At 43.6% G+C, this 22869-nt stretch overlaps 1 protein-coding gene across 16 annotated transcripts in view; it reads right to left on the bottom strand.

Annotated features, from left to right (window-relative positions):
- WNK2 (WNK lysine deficient protein kinase 2) overlaps positions 1–22869 on the bottom strand; it is a 177610-nt gene that overhangs the window by 93378 nt on the left and 61363 nt on the right. For all 16 annotated transcript variants that reach the window (XM_037905248.2, XM_043550423.1, XM_043550420.1 and 13 more), the window contains exons 3-5: positions 22157–22329; positions 20891–21111; positions 15921–16078 (exon numbers count right to left, since the gene is read on the bottom strand). In XM_037905248.2, the coding sequence (XP_037761176.1) occupies positions 15921–16078; positions 20891–21111; positions 22157–22329 (552 nt within the window). The remainder of the gene's footprint in view (positions 1–15920; positions 16079–20890; positions 21112–22156; positions 22330–22869) is intronic.

Raw genomic sequence — 22869 nt, 5'->3', positions numbered from 1 at the left:
CATTCTAGAGGCAACAGACTGGGGTGACCCATAAAACAAAATAAGGATAGACTGGATGAACGCAGCTCTTTGATTAATCACATCTGAATTTTAACCACCCACCCAACCTCTTTGTCAAACTTTCCCTAGAAGGAGCTCCAACTGGGCAATAAAAGAAAATTTAAAGTAATCGAAATTTTTTTTAGTATTAATCCTCTATGCCCTAAAATCCTTATATTAAGCCATCATCAGCTCTTATGTTAAGTACAAGTCAGTACCTAGAATTTCTTGTGAGGATAACCTTGAAAACCAATGTAAAATGATGAACAGATTGTCAGCTTTTGATATTCTCCCCTCCATTATGTGTCACATATTCATGGTCCTGCCCAAGGGCTGGCCTTTGAGAACTCAACACTATGATAATAGGGCTACTGGTTTTTAGAAAGACCCCAGACCAATTTGGAGCTGAGGGGTGGTTCTAGCTACACTACCATGATGGGCAGCTATAAGCTCCCTTCCAGACAGCTGCCTGCAACTGTACCAACTCCCTGGATGAGTAATCATTGGCTACAGGAGTAGCAGCGTAACAACATGAGACACAGTTTATTATATAGTAGCTACAGCACAGAGGCTGAAGATACTTGACTACAATATAATAATCAGGGGAAGGTGAGGAGGAAGGATGAAACTTAACAATCTAGACATGTATCTTAAAATGTGTCAATACTAATGATAAGAATTATTTAATATGATGCAAGCAAACAAAGATTAGACTGAATATCTGGAAAGACTTTCTGAAAGTCAGTCAATAACAGTGCTTAGCAATTCTTGCAATTTTATTGTATGCCTCATGACATTTGTTGCTCTTAAAGCTCCAGCTGTTTTTTTTCTTTTTTTTTTTTAAACCTCAGCTTTCCATTTAAAAAAAATGGAAGAAAGTTTCTAGGCTTCATGGTTATTGGACAAATTCTTGCAAATGTTTCCCCAGTGTGTCCCACAGGTTCAAAAACCAGAAGGCAAATAAAATGAATCCAGTAGTATATCTTTGAATATAATATTTAATTTCATTATTCTGGGGGCCTGACTCAGTTTTTGAACTCTTTGGGTTGGCAATACTGCAATGGGCTACTCAATAGGCTTCCAAAAGAAGTGGTAGAATTATTGGAATAATAAAAACTAGATTGAGCAATACACTAGAAAGTTCACTGTAGGGAAAAATTTTGCATTGGGAAGAAGATGGGCTCGAAGATCTAATAAATACTCTATTTCTACAACTCTGTGACAACTGGTCTGAGACTGCTGGAACCAGTGACCTGGAGATTAAAAGAGACATTGTTGAACTTGATGTCTAGTTAATTTTTAAAATAAAGTAAGTTTAAAAGTATCTGTACAGTTACTGCATCTACCCCTAAATTCTTCTGCCAATTTTGTGGTTACACCATAAACTTCAGGACTGTTTCCTCTCCCCTCTATGGGAGTGTGGAAGACCCAAACAGAGGAAAATAGTTGACTATACAAGGGAAGAGAGAAACTGGCTAAAGGAAAGTACTGCTAAATACACCAAATGAATTTAAAAAAGGTATTTTAATCTCTTAGGTTACAGTAATGTCCAATGTTACTTTCAACAACAAAGAGACAATTTTTTTGTTTAAAGTTGACTGTGTTCCTTTAAAATGTCTCTTGTATTACCAGACCTTCAAGTCATAGAGCTACGTGCCAAATATCTTGAAGTGTTGTGGCTTCTGAAAAAACAGTTACTTACCTTCTCATAACTGTTGTTCTTCGAGATGTGTTGTTCACATCCATTCCACATTAGGTGTGTGTGCGCCACGTGCACGAGCTTCGGACACTTTTTCCCTTAGTGGCTCCCGTTGGGCTGGTGGCGGGGGGGCCCCTAAGTGGTGCCACTGCGCCGTGCATATATACCCCTGCCTCCCGACCCCCTCCGGTTCCTTCTTGCCAGGAGGGTGGGTGGTGGAATGGACGTGAACAACACATCTCTAAGAACAACAGTTACGAGACGGTAAGTAACCGTTTTTTCTTCCTCGAGTGCTTGTTCACGTCCATTCCACATTAGGTGAATCACAAGCTTACCTCTGGAGGAGGGTCGGAGTCACAGAACAACTGATTGGAGGACCGCTCTGCCAACTGCTGTGTCCTCACTGGCCTGTTGGTTGACTGCGTAGTGGGGTTGTGAAGGTGTGCACCAAGGACCAGGTGGCTGCTCTGCAGATCTCCTGGACAGGGACCTGTGCCAGGAAAGCCGTGGAAGTCACTTGTGCCCCGGTCGAGTGGGCCGTGACCGCCAGGGCTGGAACACCTGTGAGCTCATAGCACACCTGGCTGCAAGACAAGATCTGCTGTGCCGACACTAGGAGGCCTTTCATCCTCTTGGCTACGGCCTCAAACAGCTGCGCGGATTTACGAAAGGGCTTGGTGCGCTCCAAATAGAACGCCAGCGCACAACGGACATTCAGGGTGTGTAGGCTGCGGTGACTCGAGTCCGTATGGGGTTTTGGAAAAAACACCGGCAGACAAATGTCCTGGCCCAAATGGAACTGCAAGACCACCTTAGAGAGGAACTTCTGGTGCGGTTGGAGCTGCACCTTATCCTTGTGAAATACTGTATACAGTGGCTCAGAGGTGAGAGCCCTCAGCTCAGACACCCTTCTGGCCGAGGTAATGGCCACCAGAAATGCCACCTTCTAGGAAAGGTAGAGGAGGGAGTAGGTAGCGAGGGGCTCGAAAGGAGATCCCATGAGCTTAGAGAGGACCAAGTTAAGGTTCCAAGGGAGGGACTGGGGGGCGTGAGTACGGAAACATCCACTACAATCCTTTAAGGAAACGTCCCACCACTGGGTGGGAAAACACCGAGCCCCCCCGCGAAAACCCTGGATGGAAAGAGGAGATGGCCGCCAGGTGCACTCTGAGTGAGGACGGGGCCAGCCCCTGCTGCTTGAGGTGCAGGAGGTACTCTAGGATGGCTTGCACTGGTGCCTGGCACGGCTGCATCTGTCGGGGCTCACACCAACACGAGAACCTTTTCCATTTGGCCATATAGGTAGCCCTGGTAGAGGGCTTCCCACTGCCAAGCAGAATCTGCTGCACAGAAAGAGAGCATTGGCTTTCCAAGGCGTTTAGCCACAGAGCTTCCACGCTGTCAGGTGTAGTGATTGCCGGTCGGGGTGGAGAAGCTGCCCGCCGTCCTGCATGATGAGGTCCCGGTGAAGGGGCAGGACTACCTGGGCCTCCACCGACAGCTCAAGGAGCGTTGTGTACCAGTGCTGGCGGGGCCATGCTGGGGCGATGAGGACCACCGCCACCCTGTCCCTGTGTACCTTGAGCAGGACCTTGTTGTATCAAGGGGACCGGGGGAAAGGCATACATCAAGCCCTCTCCCCACAGGATCACAAACGCATCTGCGACTGAGCCCGGGCTGTGGCCCTGGAATGAGCAGAACCGCGGGCACTGGGCGTTGACCCTGGTGGCAAACAGGTCCACTAGTGCATGCAATAAGACCTGCTGAGGTAGTTCGCCAGATCGTTTCGCACCCCTAGGAGATACGACGCCTCGAGGTGAATGGCATAGGCTATACAAAAGTCCCAGAGGAGGAGAGCCTTGCGACAGAGCGGCAAGGAACGGGCCCCACCCTGCTTGTGTATATAAAACATGGCAGTAGTGTTGTCTGTCAGAACTGTCATGCTGTGACCACTCAGAGTGGCGTGAAAGGCTAGACGAACTGCCCTGAGCTCCTTCACATTGATATGGAGCGACCGCTCTGCTCCGGACCACAAGACCTGAGGTCCCCCAGGTGAGCCCCCCATCCGTGGTCTGATGCATCTGTCACCAGCGTCAGGTCCGGTTGTGAGGCGGCAAAGGGGATGCCTTTCCAAACCACAGGCTGGGACTGCCACCACAGCAGGAAGTCCAGCACGTCTCTTGGGGCTGTCAAGTCCAGGGGATCCCTGCCTGGGCGGTACACCCAAGCGAGCCACGCCTTCAGAGTCCTAAGCCTCAGTCTGGCATGCCTGACCATGTGCGTGCATGCTGCCATGTGGTCCAGCAGCTGCAGGCAGCACCTGGCCGTTGTTGTTGGAAACTGGCGCAGGGAGGCCACCACTTGCTGGATAGCCCGGAATCGGGATACTGGAAGGCTTGCCCTGGCCTGCACCATGTCCAGGACTGCCCTTATGAATTCCACTCTCTGCGTGGGTATGAGAGTGAACTTGGGGACGTTGACCAGGAGCCCCAGCTCGCGGAACAATCTCAGGGCCACCTCCATGTTGCCCCGCACTTCCGCTTCGGATTGGCCCGCCAGGAGCCAGTTGTCGAGGTACGGGTAACCCTGGATGCTCTGCCTCCGTAAGAAGGCCGCCACCACCGCCATGCATTTCGTGAACACCCGTGGGGCTGCGGCTAGACCGAATGGGAGAACCGCAAACTGGTAATGTTCTTGGCCCACGGTAAAGCGCAGGGACCGCCGATGTGCTGGGTGGATGGTGATATGAAAGTACGCGTCCTTCATGTCGAGGGCAGAGTACCAGCCCCCCCCGATCCAGGAAAGGGATGATGGTGCCCAGAGAGACCATGCAGAACCAGGCCTCGACCAGGAACTTGTTGAGCCCTCGCAGGTCTAAAATGGGACGAAGGCCCCCTTTGGCCTCGGGCATGAGGAAGTACTGGGAGTAGAAACCTTTCCCCTTTAGGCCATGCGGCACCGCCTCTACCGCCCCCGCCTCTAGCAGCGAGCGAACCTCCTTCTCTAGGAGATGCTCATGAGAGGAGTCCCTGAAGAGGGACAGGGAAGGGGGGTGGGAGGGAGAGAAGAGAACTGCAGCGAGTACCCGTTCCGCACCGTGCGTAAGACCCAACGGTCCGACGTAATGCTGGACCACGCACGGGAGAAATGGGACAGGCGGTTCCAGAAACAAAGGGACGGATTCGGTGACTGGTCTGGTACACTGTCCCCGAGCGCACCTTCAAAAGCCTGGCTTGGTGCCCGGCTGGGATTTGTGCTGACTTTGGTTCTGGCCTGGCGCATTATTGTTATTATTGTTGTTGCGCCATCGCCCGTTATCCCTGCCTCGCCTACGGTAAGGCTCATGCCTATGACGAGGCTGGTACTGGTGCTGAGGGGGAGGCTGCGGCTTAAAGGGCTTCCTCTGCGTTACCGGGGTGTGCATACCCAGCAACTTAAGTGTAGCACTCGAAGGCCTTGAGGCTATGCAGCCTCAAGTCTGTCTGGTCCGAAAAGAGCCAGGACCCTTCCAAGGGTAGGTCCTGAAGTGTATTCTAGACTTTAGGCGGCAGGCCTAAAGCCACGCTGAGCGCCTCCTGACCACCCCCGATGCGACTGTTCTGGCCGCCGCACCTGCTGAATCCAGGGAGGCCTGGAGAGAGGTCTTAGCTTCTGCCTTGCCCTCGTCCACCAGGGCCGTAAACTACTGTTGGGAATTTTGTGGGAGGTTGTCCTTAAACTTCCCCACCACCGCCCAGGAGTTAAACTTATGCCTGCTGAGGATGGCCTGCTGGTTAGCAATCCTCAACTGAAGGCCCCCTGACGAGTTCACCTTTCTGCCAAAAAGGTCCAGGCGTTTTGCCTCCTTGGCCTCAAGGGCCAGGGCCTGTTGTCCATGGCGTTCCCTTTCGTTCACCGCCGAGACCACCCGGGAGCATGGACTTGGGTGGCAGAACAAAAATTCTTAGGCCTTTGACAGGGCAAAGTATTTGTGCTCCGCACCTTTGGTTGTTGGAGTGCTGGAGGCCGGGGTCTGCCATATAGTCTTATAATTCGACTGGATGGTCTTAATGAGCGGGAGCGCTATTCTAGATGGACCTTTGGGGCTCAAAATGTCCACCATGGGGTCCCCCTGCTCAACCGTCTCCTTGGCCTGCAACTCCAAATTCTGGGCGACCCTCTGCAGTAGCTCCTAAGACTTGTGATCTTAGTAAGGGAACTTGTGTTTAGATAAATCTTTTCATTGCAATTTCATAGTGGAAAGCAATGTGACACAGACCGTTCCAGATTTTCAGCTACTGTAGTTCGCTAAAGGCCGTTAGCAATTTCCATCCTGCTTATACTGGTCAGAAAGAACGGGTCATCAAAATCATAACATGTTACAGCTTAATGCTTTTTGGAGAACTCATGTGCACATATCAATTAAATGAAAAGAAACAGACAGTTCAGACTTACATATCCAGTGGTTGTGCTTCCACAAGAATATTCCTGTTTCTTTTTATAGTCCCAGATTATCTCACAAGTATCTTGACATGAACTAAACACGTAGGAAATGTAAACCACATCACAGCACCTCTCATTTTAGTCTGGTTTTCCTGAACGCATAAGCTTTTTACATTTATGCAATTTGTCTTGCATTTGGACAGAGCAGGACAGAGCTAGTCACCTAGAGAATAAATTTGCTGCTTTAAGGAAAGTCTCCTTTGACAGAAGGCCCCAGTTGACCAATTGAGAGTTTTGACCTTACAACTGTGTTAAAGGCAAAAGAGTGGCTCCCGAGGCTGCTAAATTACTCTCGAAGTTCTTTGGAGTCATGCCCACCCCCCTACAAACATCTGCTGGGCTAGACCCGGAGTATATGACAAAACAAATAATGAGGAGCAGCTCTGTGACTGATTTAATTCAATACTGCTTTCGAACCAGCATTTTAAAAAGGCAGCAGCAACTTTCCAAATGCTAGAACATGTTAGTGCCCCTCGCGCATGGGAGGAGATCCCCAGACACATCTGCAAAGCCACTTCGTTGTCCTACTGCAAACCTCTCCTTCGTCATGATGCCTACAACAATCTTGACACTGGATAGGCAGCTGGCAAGATGAGACCACTGCCCATCAGACTGCTCACAGAACAGTCAGTGCTGTCTCATTGTTTCTTTCTACTCCTGTCTGTTTATACCTGTCATCTCTTGTTTGTAAGCTCTTTTGGGCAGAGTCTGTTTTTACAATACCTAGCAGAAGGGGGTCCTGGTCCATGCCTGGGGCTCCTAGGCACTACTGCAATAGCAATAAATAAGTAAACGAGTAATAGGTCAATGCCAAGTTAGCAACCAGTCAAGATGTGTCTCCAATTGTTTTAGAAAACAATCCCTTTTCCACATAAGAGCATTACCCATTTACAAGCAAATGAATGCTGCCTTAGTGCTGCGATTTATGCAAAAGCTCACACTAACATACACTTGGAGCAGGAAAAAACAGCCAGTAGATGCTGGGTTTTCATGTCATTGTCATTTAGGTAGAACCTGACCTGGAATCTCTTCCACAAGTGCAGCATCTCAAAAAGAAGCTTGGATACTGATTAAAACTACAGTACATTGATGAAACCACAACCTGTCACCAAGCAGGTGGGCTTCCAAGACAGGGAAATTGCTCTAAATGGTCTCACTGAAGACTTTCTGATTAGCAAATATAAAAAAACCTAAGACCATTTTGCCATGCTGAAAAAAAAAATTAAATTAAAGTAAGGACTTGAACGCAGTAGCTGGGGTGTGCTCTAGTGGTTCTTTCCCTGACAGCCAGCCCTTACCTAAACTTCACTTTTGCTTACATCTCCTTAATAGGGAAATATTCTCAAACTCCCACACTGGTGAGAAGCTCCACAGTGGAGACACTAATAGACCCTCCCATGCCCAGGCAAGAGGTTATGTGTTGGTGGACTGAGAATCACTAATTCTCTTTGGTCCAAAATAATTTAACTTAATATTTTGTTGGCACTTTGCAAAAGCCATTAACTTTGCAGGGGGGTTGGGAAAAGGATGAGGGGATGTTCCTGGATAGGACTGGAGAAGGTGTGGGTGGGGAAAAACAGAAATAAGGGGCTGCTTCTTCATGTACTGGCTGGCTGTGGAAAATTCTCTCCATTTCATTATTTAATGCTGATGGCTGGCAGAGTTTATTTGTATATTAGTATTTACCGTTAGTGGGTGGTGGTGAAGTTTGATGGTTATTAGGGTGCACTTGGCGCATCTGTGAAGCTTTTTAAAATTGTTAAATTTAAATAATTTGACATAATTAAACAGGTCTTATCACATGCAGGGATTGCAGCACAGGCCAATGCCTGGTACAGTTTTAAAAAAAGCAGTAACCTTCCTAATATTTTTTTGTTTTGTTTGAATACTACTATTCTATTAGCAAAAAAATTTAAAAAAAACAAAACAAACTCCCCCCCCCCGCAGAACATGTCTTCTAGGATACAGTTACAATCAAACCTGTAGGTTTTTTTGAGTCCAGATCTCTGCTAATGGCTCTGTTATTAAAATTAATAGATTGTTGCTTAAATGAGGTGCAAATCTTATGTACCCATTTTCATGTTCTTTTCCTAGGCTGAAATGTGCCTTGTTTTTCCCTCTTACGAGTTAAATTTTTATGTAACAAAATATTTAGACAAAGATTGTGGAAAGAACCTATAGTTTACATCCATGTTTAACATTCTTTGAGTTTTGTTTTTGTTTTTTTTTTGGACCAGATCAATGGAGTTTCTGTCGGTCTACAAAAGAGAAGGCATTTGGGGAAGTAAGTAATCAGTCAATCATATTTCATAACAGGGCTACATATAATTAATGTTAAATATAAAGCCTCCTCACATCTAGTTCTGCTCCTATTTTTGCTTCTTTTACTATAGAGGTCACTTAAAACACTGCTGTTCACGTTCTTATTGGACATCAAAAGGTCCATCTCATTCATCACTGTACAAAAGCCATCTGTCTTTTCTGCCTCTTCCCAAGGAAACACTGTAGCAACTTTTAAAGTACACTGACCAGAGAACTCCCCAGTATAGACAGCAGCACAAACCCTGAACAGCTGCCTTTGTCGACAAAAACAGACCCAGCTCCTCCACCTCTGAAAGAGAGAGTTAGTTTTTTTTTTACCTCTTGGACAGGGATATTTCCTAAATGATGTTCTCAGCTGCTAAACTTCACAGGGCCTTAGGACTACACACAAGAAAAATGAGAAACTTTTAAAGAGCCTCCTCATATTCTTCAAACACAGGTCAGATTTGAAGAAGAAAATTCACTGGAGTCCAGTGAAAGGTCTTTGAGCCTGCACAGCCACGCACATTTCAGGCATTAAAAGATTGAATCTCTAAGCCAGACTCTAAGAGAGCTAAAAATGGCTTCTTGTCTCTAAAAAGAGATACAACAATTTTTACACCAGGGGAAGGAATCACTCTATTGAAACAATAACAGTCTGCTTTAAGAAATGTACAACTGATGCCAGACAAATCAAAGTTAAACCTAAACCATATTAGCCTGAAAGTCTGTACCTTTTCTACAATCTTTTCCTTGGTTTAGATGGCTGCTTTTGGTATTTTGTTTACTGTGGGTTAGTGGTGGCATAATTCAGAGTTTTGGAACAAAAACGAAAAAAACCCTTTCACTCTGCAGAGCAATGGAAGTGATATCCTAATATAGAGGGTATGTTCTGTACTATTTGTTGTCTCATGTTGGCACATTACATGTTGCAAGCAAAGGCTATATGCACAAGGTAACTTGCTTGGTCTCCCAACAGAAAGAGGTGCTTTCATTTCAATACTGAGAAAAAAAAAAAAGATTTGCCCATATGTTGGGTACTGTCTGAGAATCATATCCAGGGCCAACTGAAGCCTGCACTTTATTTTGCTTGGCCCCCCAAAATAAAAAACAGGTAGGGAATATGGTGCTGGCGCACTAAAATCCCTCTTTTCCAGCAGAGTGAATTGTGTGGAGTTACAGAGTTCCTGCAACAGGAAATACTCTCTTCATGCAGAAGAGATGAAATGTCAAGACTATGGGGGTGAAATCATGGCCCCCATTGAAGAGAATGGCAAAATTCCCAGTCAGGCCAAATTTCATCCCAGGATTTTAAGTAGCGAGAACCTATGCAATCTCAAATTCATCTCTGTTTCAAAGCACAACAGGTGACAATTCTGCTAACCTGCAGATCTAAGAAGGTCTCTGATATACATGAACAGACCAATGAGAATTATAACACGGCTTGTCTGTTTCAGCAGTCTCTTGCAAAAGATGGGTTACTTCCGTTTGTATAAGCCAAATGCAAAATACAGGAAAAACATTAAACCCATTAAGACTCTCAAAAGGGAAAGGATGTGAACAAAGTGACTCCACAGAGCGATGTTTTAAAATTATAGGTTTGTGATCTTTAGGCTCCTGCCCCTAAAGCCAATAAGGCATCTATTAAATCCCAGTGGATTCAAGAACTGAAGTTTGTCTGCTGTGAATTCTGCAGTGCACCAGTAAAACAAATATTTGGATTGGACCTGCAAGGGAAGAGCAGCAAGTCAGATATTTTATCACAAAATATGCTTCACTGTCTACATCAAAATTATTTGGCAGAATGATTAAACACAAAGAAAATCTGACTAGGGGAAAAACACAACAAGCTACGCATGAAAAATGAGATTACAGCATCAGAACTAAGGTCATCGGAAATATGCTGACCCCCAAAAAATCATTTTAATGTTCGCTGCAATAATATGTGTTTTTTATTTTCCCCCTTATTTCTTTTTGCATCGTGCAGCATTAAACTGAACCAAGTCCAGAATTTACTTTCCTACTTTCCCCACCTTGTTTATACTCAGCACTCTGATTACCAGCATACTGAGGCTTTGGATCCCCAGTGCAAAATCTGAGACCTTAACTTGGTCACTACAGACAGGATCACAGACATGTTTCTAGTCTTTCTGTTGTTCTTTGGGTTGTGGCTAGAAGCCTAAAAAAGAGTCATCATGAGAGTCCTTGGGTGGAAAAAAAAAAAAAGTTATAAATGAAGTGTGCCATTTTATTCTCTAGATTAACTCAGATGCTAAGGTTGAGGGGCATGAGCTAGTAGCAGTCTAATCTCACAAAGAATCTTCAACCTACTCTGTAAAAACCTAGGAAAGAGAAAACTCAAGGAATCAGTGCGATATTACTCTGGACAACATGCTCCCATCTCCGCACATAAAGGACAAACAGTGGAGGACTAAAGAAAATGGAATTGCACCATGGGTCAATTGGGTGAAGAAGCTTAGATAGGGGAAAGGGCCTTAATTGCAACAACATAGTAATCTATGGCTGCATAATCCTCTAACTCCAAAAAAGTGAAAAGAGGAAAGTTTCAGAAAATAATTTAACAGTTTTGCATGCCAACAGTTCCTATCACTATGAGCAACAATAAAATATGTTATTTCAGCAGCATCTTACACTCTCGTAACAGAGAAGAGCTCAACATATTGTTTTGCTGTTAGAGTTTAACATCTGGCTGAGGAGGAGAGAAATATGAATAAGGAATTAAAAACAGTGTAATCAATGTGTTACTCTCCTATGCATTATGTTACACTACGGCTAGATCATTAATGACACTCTTCCAATTTAAAAGACACAGGAATGCAGTTATATTTCTGGTGCATTGTTTTTCCTATTATTATTTGTTTGTATTAGCATAGTGCTTAGGAGCCCTAGTCAGAGACCAGGACCTGACTGCGTACTGTACAAACACAGAATACAAAAGGTGGTCCCTGCCCTGCAAACCAATATTTCATGTAAATATCTGTATGCAGTGTTGTTGAAGCCATGTCAGTTCTAAGTTGAAATATTTAGTAGTGTTCATGAACAAACCACATTTACATCATTTATTCTTTATCTGAGAAGTTTATGGACACATTCTGCCCTAGTGAGGCCCCTGTAAGGAGCAAAATTGAGAATTTGGCCTCTTCATTTCTCTCCATATTCTTAGCTACTTTGATCTAATGAGACAAATGAAAATGCCAGCTGCACTAACTGCGGAAAGCCTGTATAATCAACAAAGTTTGTTGTTATGGATTTTTTTGATGAGGTGAATCTTTAAATAATTAACTTTTTCTGCTCAGGTTGTCAAACCCATCTGTAAAGACCTCATGCCGGGGGGGGGGGGGGGAGGGGATCTCAGGGTTCCACTGCCTGCCTCCCTCCCAGAGCAAACCCCAGTCTTACTGGAGTAACATCCTGTCTAGAGAACAAAATGCACTCCTGTCTGGTTACTCACAAAGATCAGCCAATGTGTTGCTCTTTGTGGTAGCGCCCTGGGCTGCACAAGCAGCTATTCTCCTGGGGAAATCCAGGCTGAAAGCAAGATTCGCCTGGGTGGGAACAAGAGCCTTTCCTAAGGCTCATACTTCTCTCTCTAATATCCTTACGTTAGGAGGACCAGCTCCTTGCTCCTCTCTCTGGGACTGACAGTTTGCACACAGCCTCCAGGGTTTGGAAAGGCATTTCTTTCCCTCCCCAAGCAGTTAGCTAATCCCTTCCTCATGGTGATACTGGTGTCCATTTTGTCAGCTAAAGAATTTGGATACATCCACTCTCCCTCAGTGGCTACTATCGCTTCCAGCAGTGCAGAGAAGTACATATAGGCCATCACATCATGCCGGCTGCACCTAGTCCTTGCTAATCCTTCTGGAAGTTCTTCCCAAGCTAGCTGTGTTTGAGGTACAAGAGACTCCCAGCATTAGAACTTCGGGCAAGCAGCTTCAGTGAGCTACCAGATGCACTTTGCTTCTTTGGAAAGGGATAATATGCACCGCCAGCTAAGGACCGTGTTAAGACGACCAGACAGTAGCTGAAAGGCTAGATGACTGTGTGGCTGCACATACCCCATACTGTGTGGTGCTCCAATGTGCTGGTCCTGCTTCTGCCATTAGAACTTTAGCTAGAGATTTTGTCCTGCTGCTTGCACCGCAAAGCGGCTCCATTATACTCCTCCTGCAGAGCAGAGGATGGGATGCAGCCCCTTGCAAGGGAAAAGGTGTTTCTAAGCTACTTTGGGCCGGGAGTCAAAGTAGCTGAGATCCCACTTTGCTTAGTTACAAATGGCAACTTGCAATCTGGGTTACTATTTACATAGGAGTGAGTAAGAACTACTTCACTATTCAGTGGTGATCTCATACTGTCAACATATTGCCACGGATTCCACAGACAGCTCCAACGTCACTTTGCTTTCGGTGACACCAACGCCAGCTTTTCAACCAGGGAACTCTGGCTCATCCATACTGTTCCTGTGCTTATCATCAAGCCCAGCTGAGCAGAAATAGGTCTATAAAAACAAGGCCGTCTAGCAGGAGTGCCTGGTTCTCTGCCTGCCAGTCTGACAGCAATGGCAAGGGAATAGTTAGGGGCTGGTGCTCTATGTTACTGGGCTATATGAGATGAAATTATAAAGGCCCATACAAGCACTACAGCTTTATCAGGCAAGGGTGCGTAGCTGGGTACCAGATGAAGGCCTCCTCTGCTCTGGCAGGGATTGAGGAAAGTGGAGCAATACGGTTATTAGATGGCATCTCCGGATATGCCGTTTCAGTCTCCAGCTTCACTGGCTGTGACCATCACATTCATGGGATTGTACTGAAACTTACGTCATACTGGGGCAGCTCTGACTGGCAGGATTCTTCTCTCATCAGAGGAAAATGGAGAGAGAGACTACTGTGCTTTTGGGACCTAGCTTTAGGAAGGCGTGAGCAATCTGCTCAGTCTGTATACCATGTAGCGTTAGACACTCAACACCTTGCTTGGGTTTGGCTTTAGAAATAAAAGCAACATTATCCATAGCTCAGCTTGAGCCTTCTCTAGGTGTAGCTGCTTTTTCCTCCCAGCTCCATTCTAGGTCCTTGAGAAGAGGTGTGCACAGCCACTCCCACCTTCTGTAGAACTGATCAATGAAATGTTTTTTAATTGTTCACTTTATTAATATAACTTCATAAGTAAAGTGAAACTACATTCATTCATAAAACCAGGTACCCCAATAACTGGCTAATTGAGTTTCACTTTCAATCCAATTGCTGCTTAAATCACTGAAACTTGCACTGCTTCAACATTGTAACTTCTGTTCACTGTTTGCCATTCCTTACACTTGTCCATGTTGTAACCCAAACTCCATTTTAACTTGTCCCAAATTCCAGTTTAAAATGCTCACTTCATTTTTGCAAAACCCTGCTGTAATCTGATTAGTGTAGTTTAGATGTGAGAATGAGGTATGTATGGATGATGGAATCAACCTCCAGCCCCAGCCTGTCCTGATGAAATAAAGTGTAAACACCAACGGCTGAAGACGCAGACAACAGCCCTGACAAAGCAAGAAGAGTCCACCCTCAAAAGAAAAGAACAAAAGTACAACTGAAGAAACATCAAAGTCAGGTCCTAGGCTGAAAGTCATGCCTGCAGTTGACGGGTGATCAATCACACCGAACCCAGAGGCAGCAAGACCTATAGACTCTGGATTCAAACTAAAGCCTACAAAAAGGATGGGTGAGATGGAAGACTTTGGAGGGTAACGTTCTGCTGCCAACATGGAAGGGCTTCGGTGCATGCCCAACAGAGACCCAGCTCTTCCTTGTGCCCGGCTTTCCTGGCCAGTTAGCCGCCACAAGCCACGGTACATTCAGGATTGGTAACTATCTAGCAGCTGCAGAACGTGTGTGTGAGTGTGAGTGTGAGTGTGTGTGTGTGTGTGAGTGAGAGAGAGAGAGAGAGAGATTAGTTAGTGGTCTTAAATCAAATTGTATTATAATAAACGTGACATCTTGTCTTGTCCCCTGAAATGATCCTGTGCAGTTTTGTCTGTATAACACTTCCTTATACCCAGGTGAACTACCCATCTCAGGGAGACAACAGAACCCACCTCATCATTTCCCAGGGGGAGTAAACTGGCTAGAAAGGCCTGGGGTGTTTCATGTGCCAGTGCGTTTGAAGTGTTCCACTGTGAAGAAAGTCACAGTGGGTGAGCTGGTATCTTTTATTGGACCAATTTCTGTTGGTGAAAGAGACAAGCTTTGGAGTCTACACTCAAAAGCTTCTCTCTTTCCCCAACAGAAGTTGGTTCAATAAAAGATATCACCTCACCCACCTTGTCTCTCTAATATCCTGGGACAACCACAGCTACAATCAACAGTGCAAACAACAATCTGAAGAAAGTATTGTGTTATTGCTTTCACCTAATGGTAACATCCCCGCATAAAAAAACTGATAGAGTGGCAATTTCAGTGTCCATGCAGGTTGTGATTTTCCACTGATCTTTAGATCTCCATTAAAGCCACAGAGCTTTCCTAGGTAGTTTCCAGATCAACTCACGTAGACCAGGACACTTGGGATTTGATCACCAGCACAGGATCATATACAGTGGTATAAGCGATCACTCCTGGTTCCCTTTCAGACCACCTTCTCCTCCAACCTACCCTCCCTCCTGTAGATACATTGGAGCCATTCCCCAGTTGTGTACTTGGAGACTCATAGACCCTACAGAGTTCCCAAATGCAGTTATAACACTATTAATCATGGACTCCTTCCTCTCAAGTGACCTTCAGATAACTTGTTACACAGATGAGCTGTGACAGAGGAAGCTATAAGGCAGGAGGCTCTATTGCCTGAGGTCTGAATCAGATTATATCCTTTGCCACAATGTAGGAACATTAAGAGTATCTAGAGGCTGCAATGTAGGAATTATCCTTTTTCTTCCACTATAACATGCGTGAAACAATTCTGAACTGTGGGAAGCCCAGCTGAACTGGGCAGCCCCATTTACAAAAAGAACAGCGTTCCCCACTCCCATCTACTTTGACTGCTGTAGATAAAAATCAATAATAAAATCACCAAGGAGCACAGAGAGATTATTAAAATTCGCCTTATGCAGCTACAGTAAAACCAAATGCCAGATGGTAGTAATGCAACTGTGGAATTTTAGACATTCCAAATGAACCTGCAAGCATCTTCTACCTCCCGGAAGAGGAGAAAGGAGACATGTAATTTCTACCCTACTAGTATCCCACCACAACATACATCCCAATTCAGAGTCCAAAACAGCATGTTGTTTAAGAGTTTAAGAAAGCACTTCAACTGGTTTCAGATTATAAAGACCCATGCTAAAAAAAACAAAAAACCAAACTGAATAAAAATGTAAGTACACCTATTAAAGCTCACTTACACAGGTTACTTTCCGGTAAATCTGAGCAGCATTCTGGCATTCTGAGTAGGGGTATTCTGAGGTAGCCATTTCCAACATGCACATTCCAAAAGCATATACGTCAACTGATTCATCATAGTGTTCTTCATACATTTCTGGGGCCATAAATTCTGGAGTACCTAGACACAAAAGGGAAGAATTTAAGTTAGACACAAGTAGTAAATATGTTTCACTGCAGTTTTTTTCCTGATCTATAAAAATGTACCCATTTCAGCTATGTCTGGGTAAATGCAAGATTATTTTAGAACAACTAAAATAAACTCCCCCTCGCCCCCCTGAAACAAAAACAGAACCCCACACAACTGCCCCTACCCTTATCAGTAATGCTGTGAGAAATGCAGATGTGTGTAAAAATTCCAGAAGTGAAGAGCAAATCCTGAAGTGAACACAGTATAGGGCGTGGAAATAAACGGAAAGTTTCATAATGATTTTTTATGGGGATGGGGGGGGGGGAGAGAGAGAGAGAGAGAAGGAGAAGGGAAAGAGAAAGACAAGAAACTTCACATCTGATTTAGACAGTTTACAGATTGTTTCCAGCAATACAAGTAGTAATTACTTAGCAAGTTGCACTTTTGGTGAGATGTGTGGTAGTCCAAGTTCTTATATGAAGCCATGCATGAAGAACACTAGCATTAAGACTGATTGTACCATCATTGCAGTGAGTAGAAACCAACAGAACTACTCAGAGTAAGGTCCTTCTCAGTGGGGGTTAGGGCGGCAGAAATTGGACCCACTGCGATAAGCCTGAAATAAAGCTCCATTTTTACTCCATCATAACTGTTCTGGTCAATATCTTCATCAATGATTTAGATAATAGCACATAGAGTACATAAAGCATAAAGTTTGCAGATGATACCAAGCTGGGAGGGGTTGCAAGTGCTTTGGAGGATAGGATTAAAAATTCAAAATGATCTGGACAAACTGAAGAAATGGTCTGAAGTAAATAGGATGAAATTCAATAAGGACAAATGCAAAGTACTCCACTTAGGAAGGAACAATCAGTTGCACACATACATAATAGGAAATGACTGCCTAGGAAGGAGTACTGTAGAAAGGGATGTGGGGGTCATAGTGGATCACAAGCTAAATATGAGTCAACAGTGTAACGCTGTTGCAAAAAAAGCAAACATCGTTCTGGGATGTATTAGCAGGAGTACTGTAAGCAAGACACGAGAAGTAATTCTTCCGCTCTACTCTGCGCTGATTAGGCCTCAACTGGAGTATCGTGCCCAGTTCTGGGCGCCACATTTCAGGAAATTTGGACAAAGTCCGGAGAAGAGCAACATAAATGATTAAAGGTCTAGAAAACATGACCTATGAGGAAAGATTGAAAAAATTGGGTTTGTTTAGTCTGGTAAAGAGAAGATTGAGGGGGGACATGATGACAATTTTCAAGTACATAAAATGTTGTTACAAGGAGAGGGAGAAAAATTGTTGTTCTTAACCTCTGAGGATAGGACAAGAAGCAATGGGCTTAAATTGCAGCAAGGGCGGTTTAGGTTGGACATTAGGAAAAACTTCCTGACAGAGTGGTTTAAGCACTGGAATAAATTGCCTGGGGAGGTTGTGGAATCATCATCATTGGGGATTTTTAAGACAGGTTGGACAAACGCTTGTCAGGGATGGTCTAGATAATACTTAGTCCTGCCATGAGTGCCGGGGACTGGACTAGATGACCTTTCGAGGTCCCTTCCAGTTCTATGAGTCTATAACTGGAACTAGCAGCTCAATACAAATTGCTACCTAGAATCCCTTCAAAAGTTCCCTTTTCTATACAGCAAATCAAGAACAAACAGAGGTAGTAATGACATCACTGGTAACTGAGTAACTCCCACGCTGAGCACCAAGACTTGGAAATTCACTCACAATAGTTGTTTAACTCTTGTCAAAGAGCCTCTGAAAAACAATTACTTTGAACAGTGAGGTCTACAGAGCTCAAATGATACCTTCAGCACTGGTGCATGCATCAAACAATTTATTCAAGGAACTGCATCTAGTCATGGGACAGTTTATGCTTGGGTGGTGGGAGTCTGTACAAAAAATATTATTTTCTTATCAAATGAATGTCAGGAAAGATGCAAGAGGAGTGAATAAGGCAGTGCTTAAGATGAAAATGGATTATCTAGATAGGATCACAGATCTTAAAAGGAAGAAAGAGCATTTTCCACCAGCTAGGATATCAATGAGAGGGTGCAAAAAGGGACGTTTGTTTTCTCTAGGTACATTAACCTGTGAGCATAAGAAAAGTAATAATTTTGGTTTCTGAAGGACTCCTAATGGCCCATGTCATTCCCTAGTTTTCAACAAGACATGGACTCTGGGTTAGAAACCAAACTCACTTCCTTCCTGGAATTTGGCTTTATTGGCCTTTCAGGCCAGGTCTACATTAGAAACTTTTGACAGTATAGCAATGTTGGTTAGGAGTATGATTTTTTTTCATATTTCTATACTGGTAGAAAGCCTAGCATAGACACAGTCATACCACCATAAAAGTGCTTTTGCTGGGGAACAAGTATCAACTGTATCAGTAAAAGCACTTTTCTGCTGGAATAAGCTGCATCTGCACTAGGAGGGTTTGCCAGTATATCTATACCAGCAAACCTTTTCTGGTACAGACCTGGCCTAAGACAAAATAAGCCTCAGCTTAATCTTCTCTCAGCTTTGATACTCCTAGGGCCTCTCTCAGGCCCTCCTCTGTTCTTGTTGCCACTGCCTCAAAGACACTCCCTTTATATCCTAGTTGGACCCCACCTGTCAGCAAGACTCAGCTGTAATTACCCTGAATCTTGATATAGAGTTTTAACACCTTGGCTTAGGGTGACTTGACAGAAAAGTGCTGCATTCCGATACTGGCCCTTTATTTGCCACCTGTGACAGAACCTTACATTGCAACTACGAAATGGTTCACGGCTGTGTCAGATGTGGACTACGCTCTACAGACCTGCTACATTGCCACTGAATCCCAGTCAGCCTAGAACAAAGAGAAACTGGTGAATTATGCAGCATTTAAAATAACGGTCGCCACCCTGAGGAGGGAGCAATCTAAAAAGCAGGAGATACTATAATAGCATTCCAAAAATATAGTCCAAGGGGCAAGAATCTCATTTGGTCTGTGTACGAATTCATTTGTAACAAATTAGATTCAAAAAGGTTTTCTGTATGCTTAATAGTCCTTAAAAACTGGAACAACTATGGGCTCAGTATTCATTCACAGAATCACTGATCTGCCCAATGCTACTCAATCCATTGCTCTTTTTCGTAAGCACTCTTCTGAAGAGAATTACAAAAGGTAGCCAAGTTTATAAAGGGGTTTTCTCAACTTCCATTAAGTCTTGCCTACTCTAGGATTTTTCCCAACAGTTTCCCTCCACTACTACCACCACTAGAGCAGACAAATTGCCAACAGCCTCCAGTATTTTTGCTAACGTCTTGTCTAGATCTGCTCTGAGCAGGTTTGATAGCTCAGTGGTAAAAATTCCATCAGCCACAGAAGCCTCAACTACACTACTGGTACTAGTGGTGATCGTGAGGATGGAAAATTTTTGAATGGAAAACTTGCCTCCTATAGTGGACAGAACCTTCAAATATCAAAATCCAAGGCTAGAATCTCAGCTGGTGTAAATCAGCATGGGTTCATTAAAATCAATGGAGCTAAACAGATTTACATGAGCTGAGGATCTGGCCACAGAATTTAATCAGCCACTTTAATCTCAATGATATCAGTCTAACAGCTATATGCTGGTGTTACTGAAATATACCAGTAAAAATGAAGTTATCCTTTTATTAAGCTTTCCGATGCAAAAGAATTACTTTAGCAATTACTTTTCAAAAGAACATACTGTTTTGCTGACTAGGGAATAGGTGTTATCAGGATTAGTTTGCTATGATAAGATATTATCCACTCCTCCAGAAGCCTAAAAGCTTCTTTATGAATAGAAATTGAATTTTAGAGTATTTAAATACTGTAGCTGGAACATGAGCATTGCCATGATAAATTCCCTCACCTTTGCTACTTCATTTTCAACCACAAGGTTCTATAACTTTCATCTACAAAGCTGAAATTTTCATGGTCTTAAGTTTCCAAAGGGTAAATTTGCTCAGGAAGTTTGAGTGAAAAGGGTTGAGCTGATTGAGAATGGAGGAAAAGGGGCATCACACACTTTCCCCACTCAAAGAAGTGTTGCATCAACTTCATCGGTGCCAAAGTGGCTGGGGTTAAAAAGTTAATATTTGGCAGGGAAATACTGCCCTTAGGTCCCGATTCAGGTAAGCACTTAAGCACGTGCTGAAATTCCACTGAAAATGGAGATAAAACTGCTGTCTCGACTAAGAGTGCTTCCTTGAATTGGGGCTTTCCTGAGGAGAAGGGCCTTTGAATGTTCTGGTGAAAAAAATCAGTTTGACTTTAAAGTGTTATCAGGTTTCAGTAAAATAGCAGTCCTGCGATACAGAGTACTTGGGGTACGTGGGTTTTTTTTTGAAGACACTTACCCACTCTAAAGTGAAAGACAGCTGCAGTGCAAGGGTGCTGCTAATGTAGGCCCGCAGCAAATGAGTACGTCTCTGAAGGCAAAAATAAATGCTGAACTAGTGACTCATTCTTTTAGGATTAGAAATGAAAAGGACATACAAACATTACCTATAGGGAGGATATGGTGAGAAGACATTAAAAATCATTTTAGAAGAAATAGGGGGGCCTCTACTGTTTTGATTTAGAAGAGAATTTACCATGCCATGGTATCATTTTCTAGATAGGACCATAGATTGAAATTTTCCTAAGCAGTATAGAGGATTTAGCCACACACAGCCACCTTCATTTCTGCAGCCAAACGACAAGGATATAAACACTAAAATGAAACAAACACCACGAATAAGAACAGCTCACTACCAAAGCAGGACAAGAAGGCTACAATACAGAACAGAATGATTACCTATTACACTTTTGGCAAATGAAGCTCTTTTGAGGGTTGCCAGACCTAAGTCTCCTATTTTCACAGATCCAGTTGGTCCCGTAATAAAAATATTGTCACATTTTAGGTCTCTGTGAATGATTGGTGGAGTTCTCGTGTGCAAGAACAGTAGACCTTTCAGGATTTGTCGGCACCAGCTACGAAGAACTTTTGGTTTCATCACTTTAAATCTTTTCAGATACCTGCCGCAAAAACACAGAGAGAGCCATAGGCATAAAGAAAAAAAGCGTTATTTAAAACTCTAAAGGTTTTACAATGGACAAAATTAGGACCTTGTTTTGAATACACCCCCACCCACCCCCACACACACCCCAACCACAAGCAGCTCAGAGACAGCATCATGGTGAAAGTAAATTGTGCTCTCTGAAGAAAGCACAGAGACATTTCATTTTTTTGGAGGAAGTTAATATTGTATCATACTTCCCTGGTACAAATACCACCAATATTCAGACATATGGAAGTTTAATAGTAAAGCAATTCATTTTATGCAAAGACCTATGCTAGAACATAAAATGTTTTATATATTCAGATTAGCACACTATGGAAGTCTTTTGATCTGTGTACTGCAGACCTGCATTTCTACCATTAGCCTAAGACACACATCTTTACTGTAGATATGGAGGGTATGTTTTGGAGGAACTCAAAATCTGCTTCTTGCACTTGCAGAGTGGCATGTTGGAGTTGTGCAGTGATGTGTATTACTCCCATCGGGGATGAAAATCTGTTCTGAAGTTTGTGCCAACTGCTTTATAACCAACTGAACCACAAGCTATTAATTAGTGCTGTTTAGGAGATAACCTGGAGCAGCTCTTGAGTCAAAAAAGGAACCCCCCCAGCTAAAGCGCTATTTTATTGCAGTTTTGTAATGCAAACCAAAAACACCAACCCCCGCCCCCCAAAAACCAAACCAAAACAAGCAAACAAAACCACGATCAACAACAACCTGACAAATTCAGACAGAGCTTCATGTGCAGAACAGAAAACAAAGGAGAGAACTGCTGATAGTTACATAACTGAAACAGTAGCTCAGGGGAAACAGCAAAAGGTGCTGAAATTCTGCTTTCAAATCAACAGAGTTCAAACATCGGGACACATGACTGAAGGGACAGAACAGATCAGTTTTTTGGTCCTGAGATGCCTTTTTTTCCCCAGAGAGTCTATAACTAATATTTTTCTAAGAATTTCAGCAGCTATTCTGAGATGTGCCACCAGGAGCACAGTACTTACGTTTTTAGCGTTCCCGAGGTCATCAATTCAGTAACCAGCACTATACATTTTTTCCCTTTTACACAGGACTCCCAGAAGTCGTAAAATCTAACAATGTTTGGATGCTGAAGACCTTTCAACATTTCTGCTTCCTCCTTAAATCTCTGTCTCTCTACTTTTGTCAATTTTCTGTCCTGTAATCCAAAATAAGCATTATTAGTATTGAATAAAACTTTTTTTTTTTTTTTACTGTAAGTCATTTACTATGGTTTTGACAGTACTAGATTTCTTTTATGATCACATCAAGCATGATCATGATAAAAACTATTTATATAAGAAATGAGTAATGTGGAGGAACAAGAACTTCACAGGGGCACTAGCCTCAAATTTAGTTCCTGTCATCATTAAATTGTGTCTCTGAGCTGAGCTGAAGGACGAGTAGCCCTGTATCCAAGAAATGTCTGTGGTATGCAATATAAGAGCCTTTGATTTCCATTTTCACCTTCTGAGGCATCACTAAAACCCCACAATTGAGCCATGTCAATGGTTTGGTGCATTCATATATATCTAAATGATTTCATTAGATTTAGTTTTGAACCATTTTTGGTCTTGAAAGTACAGTTAACTGGAAAGACTGAACTAACAAACGCAGGGCCGGATTTTCACATGTGCCGAGTACCACACATGCCTGTGGATATCATTTACAATTGAGGATGCTCAACACTTTAAGACAT

The sequence above is a fragment of the Chelonia mydas genome, chromosome 7 (assembly GCF_015237465.2).
Source record: "Chelonia mydas isolate rCheMyd1 chromosome 7, rCheMyd1.pri.v2, whole genome shotgun sequence".
NCBI lineage: Eukaryota > Metazoa > Chordata > Testudines > Cheloniidae > Chelonia > Chelonia mydas.
Note: the sequence above shows the minus strand (reverse complement) of the source record. Positions and strands in the feature narration are given on the sequence as shown.